General features: G+C 39.0%; 1 protein-coding gene across 1 annotated transcript in view; it reads right to left on the bottom strand.

The window, feature by feature from the left end:
* The window catches only part of LOC122738420 (ectonucleotide pyrophosphatase/phosphodiesterase family member 7-like), a 50,945-nt gene extending 33,468 nt beyond the window's left edge, over positions 1 to 17,477 (bottom strand). Inside the window, exon 1 of the mRNA XM_043980467.1 lies at positions 17,228 to 17,477. Within this exon, the coding sequence (XP_043836402.1) occupies positions 17,228 to 17,477 (250 nt within the window). The remainder of the gene's footprint in view (positions 1 to 17,227) is intronic.
* Between the last annotated feature and the right edge of the window lie 365 nt (positions 17,478 to 17,842).

Below are 17,842 nucleotides of genomic sequence, written 5' to 3'. Positions count from 1 at the left end.
CATTTTAAGAAGAAATCAAGACCAAGACAGGTATAAATGATTTGTCCAAGGTCACACAGGCAGCAAATGCCAAAGGCAGAAATAAAACTGCTCAAAGCTATTAAATTTGAAATGAAATGACTCTTAAAAATTTAATGCTAAATTATGGGTTGTCAAATGACTAACACCACTACCACCATGACCACCACAACTACCACTACTACTACCACCACCACCACCACCACTACTACTACTACTACTACTATTACTACTACTACTTCTCTTCTGACTAGCTGCTGAAATCCTTTGCCCTTTTCAGGGTTGTGTGAATGACCCAGAACTCTCCAGCAGTTAGACAAGAGTATGAATATAGTATTCATCTTTCAAGGTGACTCTGCAAGAACATCTGACTACTTATCCAGAAGCATGCTTTTATCAGTGACTTGGATGATGCCCATTAAGAATGAATGACATCATCTTGGGCAGCTTGGCTCCAGGAGAGCATTCAGTGACCTTGAAAAATTAGATAAATGGTCCATCATAAATAGGCGACAGTTTTTCAGGAATAATCGCAAGGTCGTAAGTCCTTGGGGGAAGTGAGGTGAGGGCCCAAAACTACACAGGCACAAGATTTGGGGAAAATATAGCCCAGGTGAGTTTAAGAGAGTAGAAGAGAGGCAGTCTGGCTCAGCAGACAGAGGACCAGTTTTGGATTTGTTAAGAACTGAGTTCAAGGTCTATTTCTAATACATACCAGTTTTGTGGCCATGGGTAAATCATTTAACCCATTAGTGCCCCTGCAGATTTATGTAAATTAGACTAGTTGCTAGTCTACATCAGAGATAGGGATTTCCATTCTGGCCTTTCTCTGCACTGATAGAGTAGCAGGCCTGGGATCTCCTCTCCTACTTCCTGGGAGACAGAGACATAGGGGCAGGGACAGAGAAACAACAGAGTAGAAAAAAGAAGGGAGTTTCACAGGGGATCACAAACTGAAGGTAAGCCAACATGCTTTTGTAGCAGAGGTGTCACTGGAACTTGGAAGATATCACAGCAGAAACTAGTCCATTTACAAATTGACAGATTATGGGGATTCACTAAATGCAGAAAACAGTTTGATTCAGGATTTGAAAAACAATGACATTATCAAAAAGAGCCCTGGTTTTTTTTTTTATTCCTTTATTCAAAACATGGCAGGGACTTCCAATTGTCCAAACTCCTTGGCTTGGCATTTGAGACATTCCATAAAATGGCCTCAACATCTTTTTCTAGCTTTATCTCCCTCTATCCTCCTACATAGCCTATGGTCTGGCCAAAAATGTTTTACTCAATGTTCCTAGAAGGAAGGAATAAGTATTTATGTAGCTCCTACTATGTGAGCTCCTTTTACACATATTACTTCAATTGATTCTCACAATGATCCTGAAGGTAGGTATTATTATCCACATTTTGCAGTTGAGGAAATGGAGGCAAACAGAAATTAAGTGACTTGCTCAGGGTCACACAACTAGAACATGTCTGAATTTGCATTTGAACTCAACTTTACAAACATTGTTTCATGTTTTGTCCTTTCCTGCGTCTGTAAGCATTTGCTCGTGTTGGCCCTTTTATCTGGAGTGGTTTACATCACCCCCCTCTTTTCAGGGCAATGAGGGTTAAGTGACTTGCCCAGGGTCACACAGCTAGTAAGTGTCAAGTGTCTGAGGCTGGATTTGAACTCAGGTTCTCCTGAATCCAGGGCTGATGCTTTATCCACTGCACCACCTAGCTGCCCCACTCCCATATACTTTGGATATACTCTCCCAGATATGCACACAGCATCAGTTGGATGAGCTGTTGTTTGTCCTTCATTCTTGAAGAGGACCATGGCAGGTGTCATAACTTGCACTGAGTTGGATTTTAAGTGAAGCAAGCCTGTTCAAAGTCACTAGCCTCACTTTCTCCTCCAGAGCCATCTGGGTCCAGTGGCAAGATATGTTACGAGGACGACTGGAGATGTCCCTGGATGCTTAAAACAATTGGGGTTAAGTGACTTGCCCAGGGTCACACAGCTAGTACATATCTGAGGTGACATTTGAACTCAGATCCTCCCAACTTCAGGGCCAGTGCTCTATCCACTGCACCACCCAGCTGTATTAGGAAGAATAAATACTACTAGAGAACAGGAATGGAGATGAAGTTAATGTTCCTTCTGACAGGAGTCTTGTAGTAGGCTGATTGGGGCTGTTCCCCACTGGTGCCTAGATGGGTCTGTTTCCAGCTAGTCTTACAGTCTTCACACATTAGTCTCATAGTTTCTCCTAGATGAATTGACATTGCTTTGTGCAGGATGCTACTATGTGGTGCGAAAGGACCAGCAAAAATTTCTATTGTATTAGTTCCTCAGGGACTTGGCTACAACTGAAATGTCTTCATCTCCCAAGCAGGATATTCTTAGCCTCAGGAGCCAAGCTTTTTAGGACCCAAAATGGGATTTAACCAGATGGTTAAGGCCCTTAAGGACTTAGTAGTTTCTTATGCTCCCACCTTTCTCTTCCCTGTTTGAAGCTTGGTCCCCTTGGGTTAGAGACCTCATCCTACTTTTTGGCAAATGATATATTTTCCCAAATTTTCATCTCTGAAAGTTAATCTATAAATGAGATAAATAGATTTGTCTAATGACCACCAAATAGCTCTGGGGGCTCAGGGTTTTCCAGTTTTTTAAAACCTTAAGTCTTTCTAGATTATGCAGAGATCTAAATTTAGAGTTAGAAGGGATCTCAGAGACCATATTCTCTAACCCCTTCATCTTACAGATGAAGAAACGGAGGCCCTGGGAGGTTGGGACTTGTCCAAGCTCACATAGGTAGCAATTGTTAGAGACAGGATTTAAATCCATGTTCTTTAACTCCAGAGACGATGCTCCTTCCATTGAGGAAATTCTAACCTAAGGGGCAAGGTCACTGTCTAGGCTAGTTTCAGTACCATCACCATTTCTGGGCCCTTCATATTCAGATGTTAGTGGATCTAAGGCTGAAAAGGACTTTGCCCCACAGTTTTACTTTAGCATAACATAGAGAGATGCAGTATGTGTAATGAATAGAGAGCTGACATAGGAGGCAGGAGGAGGACCCGAGTTCAAGTCCTGCCTCTGAAACATCCTAGCTGTGTGACCCCAGACAGATATTTTAACCTCTCTATGCCTCAGACTAAGACTAAGTTGTTGTGAAGATAGATGTTGACCTTCATTGGTAGAGAAAGTTCCCTACCAACAATTCCCTGTACTGATGAAATGACAGACTAGTCAGAAAAGGGAAACAAACAAAAAACACATCACCACAACACAGCTATTGTTTGACTCCACTGGGAAATACTACAGAGTACTGCAGGATTCCTTTGGGCCAATCTCTCACATACAAATGAAAAGATACCTTCATTGTCATTAAAAGAAATGTGCGCCAGTGTTTCATCAGACTAACAGATATCCCCAACAAAAGAGGCATCTTTTTCACTAAGTTAGTGTGAAAAACCCCAACAAAGAGCTTTCGCTGACTATCTCTACCATTGAACCTCTTTAAATCCACCAAAGGATCCAAAACTGCATGGAAAGGAGGCTTATGCAGGGCCAGCAAAGGCATCAAAGAGAAAGGAGCACCTGTTGAGAAGCCACCTATCTAAAGCATTATTTGTCATGATTCCCCGTAACCAAACTGTTTCCCTGCATGAATTCACAAATTCAAAACAGAGTAAGAATGTGAGCAGTTGAGTTGTAGAACCAGGGGTGCCAACATGCTGAGCAAAACTTTATTTCTCTCCCCCCCATCATAAATGGTGCTTGTCCAAGAGGAATATTACTACCTTATAATGGTAACTCTTTTCTGAACAGAGAAAATAAAAATTTAAAGCATCCAGTCTTCTGAATTGCTCCTGTCCATATTTGAAGCTCAAAGTGGAAAATATAGAAATCATTTGTAATCATAACAGCCAATAAATCATGTTGCCCTTGGAAAAGCACCATTCTTCAGGCCAATGCCTAATGGAGGTGCTCTTCCCACTTCTTCTTCCAATCTATTGTAGGACTTGGAAAAATGATGCTTGTGAGCCTATGGAACTAACCACCAGCAGCAGAATTCTATCTATTTTTAAACTTTACTAACATAGAGATTTATATTTGGTATACCTTTGTGGCTATCATAGAGATTATTGCTTTGGATTTTACCTCCTTTTCTAGTGTTCTTTGGCCTTAACTTACTGGGCAAGTCTGTTGATCAGAAATGGCCCATCTTGTATCTGTGGTCCATTGAACCTACTGCTTGGTATCTACATGCTTGGTGCTGATGTAGGAGTGGAATTCACAGGAGCATAGACCGAGAGCTAGAAGGGCTCTTACAGGTCATTGAGTGTCATCCCCTCATTTTACAGATGAGGACACAGACTCAGAGGTGAAATCACTTACCTCAAGGTTCAGACAGAGACAGTAAGTAGGAGAAGCTGGATTCTACCCTGGACCCTCTGTCTCCAAATCCAGCACACTTTCCACCGTGCTTCCTAAACCTTTGAAAATAGCTTCTTGTCTCATTTGATGCAATCCTTTCACTGAGGGCATGCTCTCACTCATTATAATCCTCACTCCCATTTTTACTCAGAGTAGTAATGCCTCCTACTATAAATACCAGCCTTCTTCTTCCTGTTCTGGCCTCAGTGGCCAGAAAGTTGTTAATCATTCTCTGGTCCTTCACAGCCTTGAGTTTATTATCATGACTTTTCCCCCCCAGGTTGAATAATCCCAATTCCTGAACTCTTTCTTAGAGTCCTATTCTTAGGTCTGCCTCTTTCTTAGGTCCTATTCTCAATTTTTTTCATCATTATCTTTTATAGTTCCAATTTTTCTCCTCATGGAAATGGCTGGTTCTTTTATTTGGGGGGGGGTGCAGGGAAATGAGGGTTAAGTGACTTGCCCAGGGTCACACAGCTAGTAAGTGTCAAGTGTCTGAGGTTGGATTTGAACTCAGGTCCTCCTGAATCCAGGGCTGGTGCTTTATCCACTGTGCCACCTAGTTGCCCCAAAATGACAGGTTCTTAAGGGATTCCATCCTTCTGTCAGTCTGTTCATGGTTTTCTTTACTCAGTTAACTTTTGTTTTTAAATCTTTCAGGGTTTTTTATGTATGGAGTTGCTATTCTTGGAATAGTGGGTTATCTGAGTAGTTTTTACTGCTTTGTCTAGATAGGTTTCAAAGTTTCTCCTAAGGCCTAACTGGCAGGAGAATTTGTTTAATTTGTTTTTTGTTTTAATCTCTCTTACCTTCCTTTTGGGGATCTCTCTCTCTGTCTCTGTCTGTCTCTCTCTCTCCATCTGTTTCTTTCTCTCTCTCTTCCTTCTTTCCCTCCCCCTCATTTAAAAATTAATGTGCGGGGCAGCTAGGTGGTGCAGTGGATAGAGCACCGGCCCTGGATTCAGGAGGACCTGAGTTCAAATCCGGCCTCAGACACTTAACACTAACTAGCTGTGTGACCCTGGGCAAGTCACTTAACCACAATTGCCTGGCCAAACAAACAAACAAAAAATTAATGTGCTTTGTCTGATTTTTGTTTTATCCACTGTGCCACCTAGCTGCCCCCTACATATTTCCTTTTTCTCTTTCCCACTTTCCTTCCCCCTCTCCATGCGAAAAAAAAAGAAAAACAAAATCTTTGTAATAAATATAAATAATTAATTAAGAAAAACAAATCCTTGCATTGGCCACAACCCAAAATATATGTCTCATTCTGTGCCCTGACTCCATCACCTGTTATTGGTTTTCTTGAATCATGAATGATTGGCCATTGTGTTGATCAAAGTTCTAAAGTTTTTCAAAGATTTTTTGCATTGCAGTGTTGTTATTTTGTTGTATAAATTGTTCTCTTGATTCTATCAACTTTACTTTGCATCATTCATATGAGTGTTCCCAGTTTTCTTTGACCCCCTTTCAGGATTAGGGAATTATGAGAGATGTTGGAATAAGGCAGGAAACTACCTGGCTTTCTAAAATTCCCCCACAAATAACTTAAAAAATGCCTCAACATAAATTTTAGAGCAGTCAAAATAATCAAAAGTCAGGATAAAGCAGTGGTCCAGCCTTAGACAAATTGGGAGGATGTTAGGAAAGATATGACTTCTTGGGTAGGTGGTTTGGCCTGAATGAAGTGTAGATACCTCCTGGCAGATACCAGTAAGTCAACAAACAGCAATTCCTGTGGCCAGCTATGTCAGCAGCCTTAGGGATGGTGTGGAGGATCAAGCATGCTGACCAGATAGGCCAGGCTGTGGCTATGGGTGAGGAGGAGTGAGCATATGCTAGTGAGTTTGATCACAGAAGGGCAATGGCTTTGAAGCATATGGTCACTTGCAGGAGAGTAGAATCCCTGGTTTTGCTTCCATGGCAAAAGGGTGAACTGATGCTTGCTTGGGGGTCCTGGACAAGACTTAGGAGTGTAGAGGAGTACCTGTGGTCACTTATAGACCAAAGCATGAGCTGGAAGAGCAGTGACCACACCTGGCCTTGGATTATAGAACACTGAAAGAACCAAGAGATCAAATGTCCCCAGAGAGAACTCAGAAAACAATAGTATAAAAAACCTGAAGCCTGGGATATCCCCCACACCATGGGAGTATAGCTTAATTCTAACATAGAGTTAATAGCCAAGAAATAGGCCATTAAAATGAGTAAAAACAGAGAAAGAATCTGACCATAGCTACTATGGTGATAGAGAAGATTAGGGTTCAGACTAAGAATAAGACAAAACAGCTTCTTGTAAAGTTTCAAAGAAAAATGTAAAATGGTCACAACCCCCCAAAAGAGTTTTTATAAAAGCTTAAAAAAGACTTTAAAAATCAAAAAATGGGAAAAGAAATAATAATGCAAGAAAAGAAAGAAAATGTTGAAAAGAAATTCAATGAATTGGAAAAAGAGACTAAAAACTTTCCCAAAGAAAATAACATCTTAAAAATCAGAATTGGGGAAGGGGAAGTTAATAACTTCATAAGACATTAATAAATAATAAAACCAAACCAAAATCATGAAAAAATAGAAGAAAATATGAAACATCTCATTGGAAAAACCACTTATCTGGAAACAAATCAAGGAGAGATAATAAAAGAATTGTTGTACTACCTGAAAGTTAGCATTAAGAAGGAGTCTAGAAATTATTAAGGAAAATTGCTCTGAAGTTATAGATAGAGGGTAAAATAGAAATTGAAAAAAATCCACTTATCACTGCTTGATAGAGATCCCAAAATGAAAACTCACAGGAACATTATAGGTAAGTTTCAAAGTTCCCAGGTCAAGGATCAAATATTACAAACAACTAGAAAGAAAAATTTAAATATTGTGGCACTGCAGACAGGATAACACAAGATTTGACAGATTCTATATTAAAAGACCAAAGAGCATGGGACACAAAATTCCAAACACCAAAGGAGCTGGTTTTGCAACCAAAAATAATGCTCCCCCCTCCCCCAATTGAATGTAATCCTGCAGGGGAAAAATGGATATTTAAAGAACTAAAGGATTTCCAAGTATTCTTTAGGAAAAGACCAGAACTGAACAGAAAATTTTATTTAAAAGAATAAGGACAAACATAAGAAGGTAACAATAAAAGACTAATTATAAGGGATTTAATAAGGTTAAGCTGTTTACATCTTATATGGAAAAATGATATCTATAACTCTTTATGTTCTCTTAATGTTATCATTACTAGGGTAGTTCAAAAGATAGATGACTTGGGGTTGAGTTGATTATGATGGGATGATCCTGAAAAAATAAAATTGGGAGGGAGAGGCAAAATGGGGCAAATTATCTCATACAAAAGAAGTGTGAATGAAAGAACTATTACAGTGGAGGGGAAGATAGAGTGGAGGGCAGATAGTACAAGAACCTTATTCTCATTGCAACTGAGTTAAAGAGGGAATGACATGTACATTTAGCAGGGTATAAAAGCCTTAACTTACAGAGGTCAAGGGGATAGGATAAGGGAGGGACTCTTAGAAGGGTTTGCAGATTAGAGAGGCAATGGTTAGAAGTAAATTAGATTGCTGAGGAGGGAGAAAAATAAAAAGAGAAAAGGATAAACAGTGAGGAAAAATAGGATGGAAGGAAATATACAATTAGTTATTATAACTTTGAATGTGAATGGGATGAACTAACCCATTAAACAGAAATGGAGAGCAAAATAGATTACCCCCCCCCCGAACCTGACAATATGTTGTTTACAAGAAACACATTTAAAGATGAGAAACACACATAAAGTAAATATAAAGGGCTGAAGTAGAATTTATTATGCTTCAGCTAATGTAAAAAAGAAAATAAACCAAAACCCCAAACAAACCAGGGATAGCAATCAGGATTGTGGTAAAAAAATATGAAAGTTTTTTAACATTTGGTTAGGATAACTGAGTATGTTAAAAAGGTACCATAGATTATGAAGTAATATCAATACTAAACATATATGCATCAAATGCCATTGCATTCACAAATTTAATTTAATTAAAAAAATTTTTTTAGTGAGGCAATTGGGGTTAAGTGACTTGCCCAGGGTCACACAGCTAGTAAGTGTTAAATGTCTGAGGCCGGATTTGAACTCAGGTACTCCTGACTCCAGGGCCGGTGCTCTATCCACTGCACCACCTAGCTGCCCCTTGCATTCACAAATTTAAAGGAAAAACTAAGATGGAAACAGCAAAATTAGTGGAAAACTTCAACCTTTTCTGCTAGAACTAGATAAATCTAACAAAAACAAGCAAGAAATCAAGGAAATTAATAGAATCTGTGATAAACTAAATATGAGAGTCATCTGGAGAGAATTAAATGGGAATAGAAAGGAATATGCTTTTTCTCAGTGGTATATAGCACCTTTATAAAAATTGATTATATACTAGCCAATAAAATTTTAATACTTAAATGCAGAAAAGCATAACAATGCAATAAGTTAAATTTAAATAATTTAACAAAGGACCATGGAAACAAAGATTAAAATTAATTGGAGACTAAATAACTCAATCTTAAAGAATGAATGGGTTATGAACAAGTTATAGGAACAACAAATGATTTTATTAAAGAGAATGACAATAATGAGACAACATAACAAAACTTAAGGGATGAGGTAAAACAATAATCAGATAAAATTATATTTATAGATGTTTACATAAATAAAAGAAAGAAAGCACAGATCAATAAATTGGGAATGCAATAAAAAGAAACGAAACAGAGCAAATTAAAAATTCTCAATTAAACACAAAATTAGAAATCCTGAAAATTAAAGGTGGGAGTAATTAAAACTGAATGTAAGAAAACCATTGAATTGATAAATAAAACTAGGAGTTGGCTTTTTTTTTGGGGGGGGGTGAGACAATTGGGGTTAAGTGACTTGCCCAGGGTCACGCAGCTATTAAGTATCATGTATCTGAGGCCGGATTTGAACTCAGGTCCTCCTGAATCCAGGGCCAGTGCTCTATCCACTGTGTCACCTAACTGCCCCTAGGAGTTGGCTTTAAAAAAAACTAATAAAATAGACAAGGCTTTGGTTGATTTGATTAAAAAAAGAAGAAAACCAAATCACTACTATCAAAAGTGAAAAGAGTGAATACACTACTAATGAAGATGAAATTAAAGCAATTATTAGGAGTTATTTTTCTCAATTATACACCAGTAAATTTAATAATTAAATGAAATGTAAGAATAATTACCAAAGCATAAATTGACCAGATTAACAGAAAATAAAATAAAATGTCAAAATAAACCTATTTTATAAAAAAGATGATGAGTAGGCCATAAATGAGCTTCCTAAGGAAAAAAAAAACATCAGTACCAGATGGATTTACAAGTGAATTCTACCAAACATTTAAAAATTAATTAATTCCAATATTAAGTAAGAGTAAATGTGAATGACTAAGCTCTTCTGAATTCTATAAATATTCAAGTCAAGTACTTATAAAAGAAGATGATGTCCACCCCCAGAGAAGGAACTGGTATATGGAACTATGTATTGTATAGCTTCACACACACACACACACACAAACACACACACACTCATACACATATTTGTGTCAAATGTTGGCCTTCTCTAGTTCAGGGTTGGGAGGGAAACAGCTTGGAATGCAAATGTAAAACAAAAACCCAAAACCAAACCCAAACAACAAATATTAAAAAAACAAAAACAAACCAAAAACAACTCCAGGAAAGAAAAAAGAAACTGTCCCTTTCATCATTTCTTATGGTACAATTATATTCCTTTCCATTCACATATCATCTTTTGTTCAGTTGACGGGTACCCCTTCAGTTCCCAATTCTTTGCCACTTTTTTGTAAAGTTGATTTTATAAAGGTGCCACAAACATTGAATTTGTAAATACTAAATTATTGCTCCTAGGAGAAATAGAGCATTATGTTCATGCAAGCCTCTGGTCACAACATGTACTTTAGCACTTTCTGGAGCATCATCGCATACAGATTGGAAAATTTCTTCTTCTTTTTTCTGGATGTACCATACTGTTGATTCATTAACATTGAACTCATGGCCAACAGCATTATAACACCATGCCCGAACAAAGCTTTTAACATCTATACTTTCTCCATAAGGTACATCACAGCCTTTATGTATATAGGATCACTAGACAGCACTTCAACTCTGTGCTTGGGGGCCATTTTAAACAGTGAAATCACCAACAAAAAGCACAAAAATGCAAAAACCCTGACACTAAATAGACCACAAAAAGGAAACTTGTTTACAATATAAAGAACTGAAACAAGAAGGCCGAGTATTACCTTCTTGAACTCAGCTGGGAACGAACATGTCTGGCAACTCAATTTTTTTGCTGCTCTGTGTATGTTCATGAATGACCACAAAAGTGCTGTGAGTATTGATTTTGGGGTTACAAATAAATTTTAGCAGGTAGGCAAATTCATAAATACAGAATCCACAAATATTGAGGATTGACTGTATACATATTTATGCATGCCTTTTCTCTTTTTTTGGATCTTTTTGGAGACATCCCAATCTTTTTGAAGTTGAAGTTATGGAGGAAAACCATGATCTTTCACAAAACCTAATTGTCAAAGTCAGCATACTGAGCTGGAGAGACCATTGGTATAAGTTAGTATGGTGTTACTGGTGACTTAGAAAGAACAGTTCTTTTAAGAGAGGCAGAGACAAAAACAGAGACAGAGACATCAAAATTTGAAAAGCCCAAGGAAGTCAAATCCTTCTTCATTCTAAGTTCTTGTCCCTCCATACACTGATCATTTGTTTTTGGAGTGATCCTGAGCAACTGGGAATGACTTAATACCTGGCCACTAGAATCCATTTTCTCCCCACAGATATGTCATCCTGACCAAGTAGAAATTGTATGAGATTGATACAAGCTAATCCTGGGCCTTACTTTTATTACTCTTGGCCCTTGTCTAGTTATGTAATGTTCCCCTTTTCACCTCTGGGTCATCTCATCTATTTAGCCAGAGCTGAAATTGTCACTGGTAAAATTATAATATCACTGCCTATACTTTTGATAGCTTTTGTCCGAAACAGGGAGGTGATAGCTTCTTATTTCTAGCTGATTCATTGGGGAAGAAAAATACAGGCTGCTACAATAAAACTTTCTATCCACACCCCATTTGCTTGACAGGATTTCCTTAGTTTCAGTGGCATAACTTATCCTTACTGCTCCTCAATTACTTTATAATAAAAACTGAGATTGCAAAAATGTTCATTGTCATTACCAGTGATGGAGCAGTAACTACAGCCTTTCAGGAAAGAGAGGGAGGGAGCCAGAGACAGAATAGGGAGATATTAAGCTGAGAAAATGGGCTTCTAACCCACAGGGAATTGCTTTTCACTCTAGAGAGACCTGAGGGGAATTTAGACAGCTCTTCAGAAGATTGGAGGGACCAGTGTTATAGAGAGGGCAAATTTCCTAGACCTGTATTTGAGGTAGCCAGTGGGTCTGGGTAAGTAAGCACTGTGTGGGGACTTGTGCACTATAAGCAAAGTTAGATCTCCAGTGGACCAAGTTCCCATTTTGGGGGGTCAAATGTGCTAGTGAACTTTTTTTTTTTTGGTGAGGCAATTGGGGTTAAGTGACTTGCCCAGGATCACACAGCTAGTAACTGTCAAGTGTCTGAGTCTGGATTTGAACTCAGGTCCTCCTGACTCCAGGGCTGGTGCTCTATCCACTGTGCCACCTAGCTGCCCCGTGCTAGTGAACTTTAGATCCTAAATGCTGTGCTCAGCCCTGTACTGACGGGGCAAGGCAGGGATAATGTTAGTGAAACTTGTGAAGTTTGTAAGTCTGCTCTCAGTTCCTTCTGTCCCCTTTTAACTGTTCCCAGTATTTACTGCTGCCCCTCATTTCCCTCACTTCTAGATATACTGTGTCCTCAGATGGTCCTTTCAGATGTCTTTTGATGCCAAATCTTACTCAGAGCTGCCCACTGTTAGCAGTGTGGCATGCTACAAAATGATTCTTCCTTCTTTTTCTATCAGTATTCTCATCATTTCAGTGTCATTATTTCAATTGGACATCACAAAACAAATCATACTCAGGTATTAGCAACTGAGAAGAATCCAATATGTTACCCTTTTGTAGTAATACCTATTTTAATTTAGTATAGGGTAGTGGGCAGAGAGCCAGCCTTGGAGGCAGGAAAGTTTGTTTTCAAGTGTTACCTCTGACATATACCGTCTGTGTGGCATTGGTTGAATTGCATAATCTTTCAGTGTCCCCAGGCAACTTTCTAAGACTATATATACATTGCAGAGTGGGTGCTCACTTGCATTGGCAGAGAGAATTTCCTCACTGGAAATTATCTATTCCAATGAGATTTCAGATCTGACTCCCCCTCGCTGCCTCCTGTTACAGTTTATTCCTTCTCACATTAAGGTATATGTATGAGATGGTGGTGGTTTGACTTAAAGGAATACATTATTAATAGTGGAATTACATTGTGACATAATAAAGAGGATATTAGAGAATCTTAGAGTTGGAAGAGACCCTAGAATGTAAGTTCCGTGTGAACAGAGATTGCTTCATTCATTGTAGTGGAATCCTCAGTGTCAAACACAGTGCACTGTACACTGTGCTTAATCAATACTTGTTGATTTTATTGCTCCTAGTGGTAATATAGTTGAATCCCTCCCTGAAGATCGTATTGGATAGGGTAGCCTTTCCAATGCCTTTGAATATCATATCTATGTAATATATATGTTTGTTTATATACATATATGCATATTTTGGATAAGAATTAAGATTTCATTGAAACACCCTCTACTTCTAAGACTGGGACATTGGGACATTAAGTAACTTACTGAGGGACAAACAGCTAGTACATGTAAGAGGTAAGACTTGAACTCAGGTCTTCCTGACTCTAACATTGACTATCTATTATGCAACACTGCCTTTCTTACCATGTAGATAGAATCTATCTCAATTATGCATGTTGTCTATAAGTTCCTAGACTCAGTGCTTCATGTATATGATAGGACACAGCTTCATCTCTTGTATTCCTTTGGTGGAAATGTAAATAGGGGATAAGCAAACTATCCAAGGTGACATCGGAAGTTGGAAGGGGAAGTGGGATGGGTGTTCTGAAGTCTTGTGAGGTTCTTATGGGAAGAATGTACTTTTCTTTTTTTTTATGGGACAATGAGGGTTAAGTGACTTGCTCAGGGTCGCGCAGCTAGTAAGTGTCAAGTGTCCGAGGCTGGATTTGAAATCAGGTCCTCCTGAATTCAGAGCTTGTGCTTTATCCACTGTGCCACATAGCTGCCTCCTGAATGTACTTTTCTTAGGGATCCATGTGAAGGATGAGTGAATGGTGTTGTTTACAACATCTTCCTCTCTTTGGAGATGGTCCTGAGTAGTCTCCTAATGAATAAAAGGATGTGGCTACTGGTTTTAGCCTGACAGTGAGCTTGAACGCCATTCCTCTGAGGCTGTCAGATTTTCCTCAATTATCATGTTGGGGGGGCACTTGCTCAGTTGCTGTCTCAGACGGTAAAGGGCTTCTTAATCTCTTTTATGCCATGGACCACTGGGGCGGTCTGGTGAAGTCTATGAGCCAATTTTCAGAATAATGTTTTTAAATGCATAAAATAAAATATATAGGATTACAGGGAAAGTCCATTATATTGAAATATAGTTATCAGGATATTAGGAAACCAGGTTCCCTGCTTTAGTGGGAACAACCTTGGTCTGGAAATCAGGAATCCTGAATCTTATCATTGACTAACCGCAGTGTTGAACAAGGCATTTCATCCCACTGCCTCAGTTTCCCCATTTGTAAAGTGGAGATAATAAAGCCTTGCTTTACTTTTCCTGTAAGATCACTGCAAATCTAAAATGAGAAAATAACAGGTACAAAAGTTCTGAAAAACAGGTACAAGGCACTTTTGTGACCTAATTCCCCTGCAAGGTTTGTGAACTTTGTCGTTATAAAAGCAAAAGCTGGTTTTGGGTTGCTTGTCTCCTTGGGTTTGGATTTGACCTGCTCTGAAGCCTTTGAACTATTCCTGGGCCTGTGGCATGTGTTTAACTGGGTCTGAATTCCAGCTGTGGCTTAAATGAACTAGATTTAGGAAGGACCAGTGTTGCAGATCCATTTAGTTCAGCTAGATTAAGAGTTTTTAACTTGGAGTCTATAGATCCCTGGGGTTAATTTTAGGGGGCCCATGAACTTTGAGGGGAATAATTACATCTTTGTTTTTACTGATCTTTGGCTCCCTTTGTACTCCTGTGCATTTTGTTTTATGCATTTAAAAACATTATTTTGGCACCAAGAGGCCCAGGATTCAGAAAAGACTAAGAACTCAAATCTAGATCATTGCACCGGGTCTTGTCGAGAAGGCTCCAATATCCCTTGGGAAGATGACATATCCCCAGCCTCACTTTCCAGACTGGATCATTTGGGCAATGGGCTTTAGGGATCATTTGGATGGAGTAGCCCTGCTTATTAGCCACTTGGCTTCTGGTGTATTCAGTAGGATCTTTTATTGATGCTGGTTATCTCATGTATGCTGATAAATGTGAACCAATATGGTGAAACTCTTTTCCTTATCAGCTTTCTTTTTTTTTCTCTTTAAAACTGACAGAAAGTATTTGCAAGGAAAATGGTTAATTAGTAATTGAGAGCAGAGGGTCAGTTTTATCATCATCTGTGTCAAGCCTATCCGCTGGCTTCTGACTAGGTCTTGGGGTATGGACAGTGCCAATTTTTATCCATTATTTTTCCTATTACAGATTATTCTTTCTCACATTAGGGTCAGGCAGACATTGGCTTTAGTCATGTTCATGAAGACAAATAGCAGTGAATTCTGATAAGGCTGGGATGGTCATAGTTTCATTATTGGAATATATTAATAATAACCACTTGTGGGCTCTGGCATCCTGGAGGAATCTGAGAGTGGAGGTGGAGGTAGGGGAAGACCAATAATTTAATAATTTTGGGAAGTTTGCAGTGTGGAAATTCCCTCTACTAACACGGAACATGGAGTCCCTAGTGTGGAAGCTGCCCCCACCAATGCACATCATGATAGTGTACAATTCAATAGCACTGTAAAGACAGCCTTCTGGAGGCACTGACAAGCTAAGTGATTTTTCTCATGGTCAGACAACAAATCTATGTCAGGGGTAGGACATGAACCTCAGGTCTTTCTGCCAAGACTAGTTCCCTTTCCTCTATGCCATGCTGCCTCTCCTTAGGCCTTCCCCTCATTTAAACCAAAGGCTCTTTAGGGTTAAAGGAACAGTAGGCATTTCTTTCCATTTGGGCAAATTCTTCATTTTTCTTTGCTATGTACTGTTTTTCTTCTCAGTGGGACATTTCAAGGGATGCCACCAAAAGGCAAGCTTACTATTAAAGTGGGTGCCTAGCATATTCTTTCCTTCAAGAAATCCAGATTCTCTGCAGGTGTCATTTTCTACCTGATCTTAAGTTCAACCCTTTGGGAAATAGCTTAAATTTTCTCTCCATGAAAGGGCTTTTTAGCAAGTTTCTGCTTTGGTGTGCCAAATAGCTACCTGAAAACTTGAAAGACTTGATGTAGCATTGAAAAGTGCTTCATTTCCTTCCCAGAAAACTTTAGTTACAGAAGACTCCGGCTCAACAAACATTTCCTTGGCTTTATAAATGGCTCCCCTGCAGATTTCTTCAGACAATAAACTGGCCAGTATCTCCTCTGGTTATACTTTTGTAATTCCTGGAGGAAGACTTCTTATAACATTGCCTTACTGCATCTTCTAGGTCTATTGATGGAGTTACATAGCTCATCTGGGGATAAAGGTTTTATTTGGTTTTTATTTTTTTTCCTTGAATAGTACAGAGTCATGTACATTTGCCTGAGCTGCCCAATCTCCAGTGTAATGATGATAACACCCTTAGCTTTATTAATACCTTGTATTGAATTGTATATGGGTCTACTCCTATTCTTTTGGCTCAAGGTGAGTCTTCATGTTCCCCAAATATTCCTTTAATTCAATTCAGTTTAACAAACTTTTATTAAGTACAGGGTAGCATGCCAGGTACTAGGTGATACAGTGCATATAATACCAGACTTTGAGTCAGGAAGACCTGAATTAAAATTTGACCTCAGACACTTACAAGCTGTGTGATCCTGAGCAAGTCACTTAATTCATGTTTACCTCAGTTTCTCCATCTGCAAATTGAGGGAATTAGTTGCTAAGGCTCCTTCTTATTCTGAGTCTATGATCCTATGAACTCCAAACTCTTCTTTATATATTATTCACAGTGCAATGACACATGCAAATTGAGCATGAGGGATAGCACTGCCATCCCATACATGCCAGGGTAAATATACAATTAAGCTATAATAATAGTACTGAAATTAGTAGGCTACCATAGTCACCTAGTACCACAGCTGTTTGGGAATTGGATGTATTTATCAGGAAGCAGAGGGCAGCTAGGTTGCACAGTGGATAGAGTATGAGTCCTAGAGTCAAGGAAGACTCATTTTCCTGAGTTCAAATCTGGCCTCAGACACTTACTAGCCATGTGACCCTAGGTAATTCCCTTAACTCTGTTTGCTTCGGTTTCCTTATCTGTAAAATGATATGGAGAAAGAAATGACAAACCTCTCCAGTATCTTTGCCAAGAAAACTTCAAACAGGGTATGAAAAGTTGGACATGATTAAAAAATGGCTGAAAATCAGGAAGGAGAGTGTTAACATGGTCCCTGTGGTTTACTTAAAAAAAAGTCTCCCTGGGCTGAAGGATCAGAACTTACCAGTGATGGTGGTGAAATGGGATGGAGATGTCATGGTGACAAATGGTGGAGTGAGATACTGGGCCTTCACTCCCTCCCTTACGAGGCGATCCATGTTAGGTGTGTCGACATCCTGATCGTAGTTCCAGCGAAACCCATCGAAGGAAATTACAAGCAGCTTATTAAAGCTTCTCTTTGTCCTGGAGACAGGATGACAGGCAGCATGGCCCAGTAGGATAAGCAGGAGAGCTAGACATCTGTGTACCTCCATGTCTTAAGAGCTTAGACACAGTGACAGTGTTGGACCTAGCATTTCCATCTTCCCCCTTTTTTATCTGAGGTTGAGCAAAGTCCAAGTTGATAATGCTGCATTAGCTTTGTCCTAGAATTAAAGACACCCAGAGAATAACAAAACACTTAAAAATGTTCTCATTAGGAAAAGAATAAATGGTTCCATGATTATACCATAGGTCAAAGGCAAATCCCATAAAACTTTGCTAAGTTATATCCTACTAGTTCAATTCAATAAACATTAAATGCCTATTCTGTGTGAGGTGCTGGGCTAGGAACTAAATACAGGAACAAAAAATAAAATAATCTATGACCCCAGTGAGTTTACAATTTCCTGAGGGATAT

This window comes from Dromiciops gliroides, chromosome 1 (genome assembly GCF_019393635.1).
Source record: "Dromiciops gliroides isolate mDroGli1 chromosome 1, mDroGli1.pri, whole genome shotgun sequence".
Taxonomy (NCBI): Eukaryota; Metazoa; Chordata; class Mammalia; order Microbiotheria; family Microbiotheriidae; genus Dromiciops; species Dromiciops gliroides.
The sequence above is the reverse complement of the archived record's forward strand: the minus strand, read 5'-3'. Positions and strand labels throughout refer to the sequence as shown.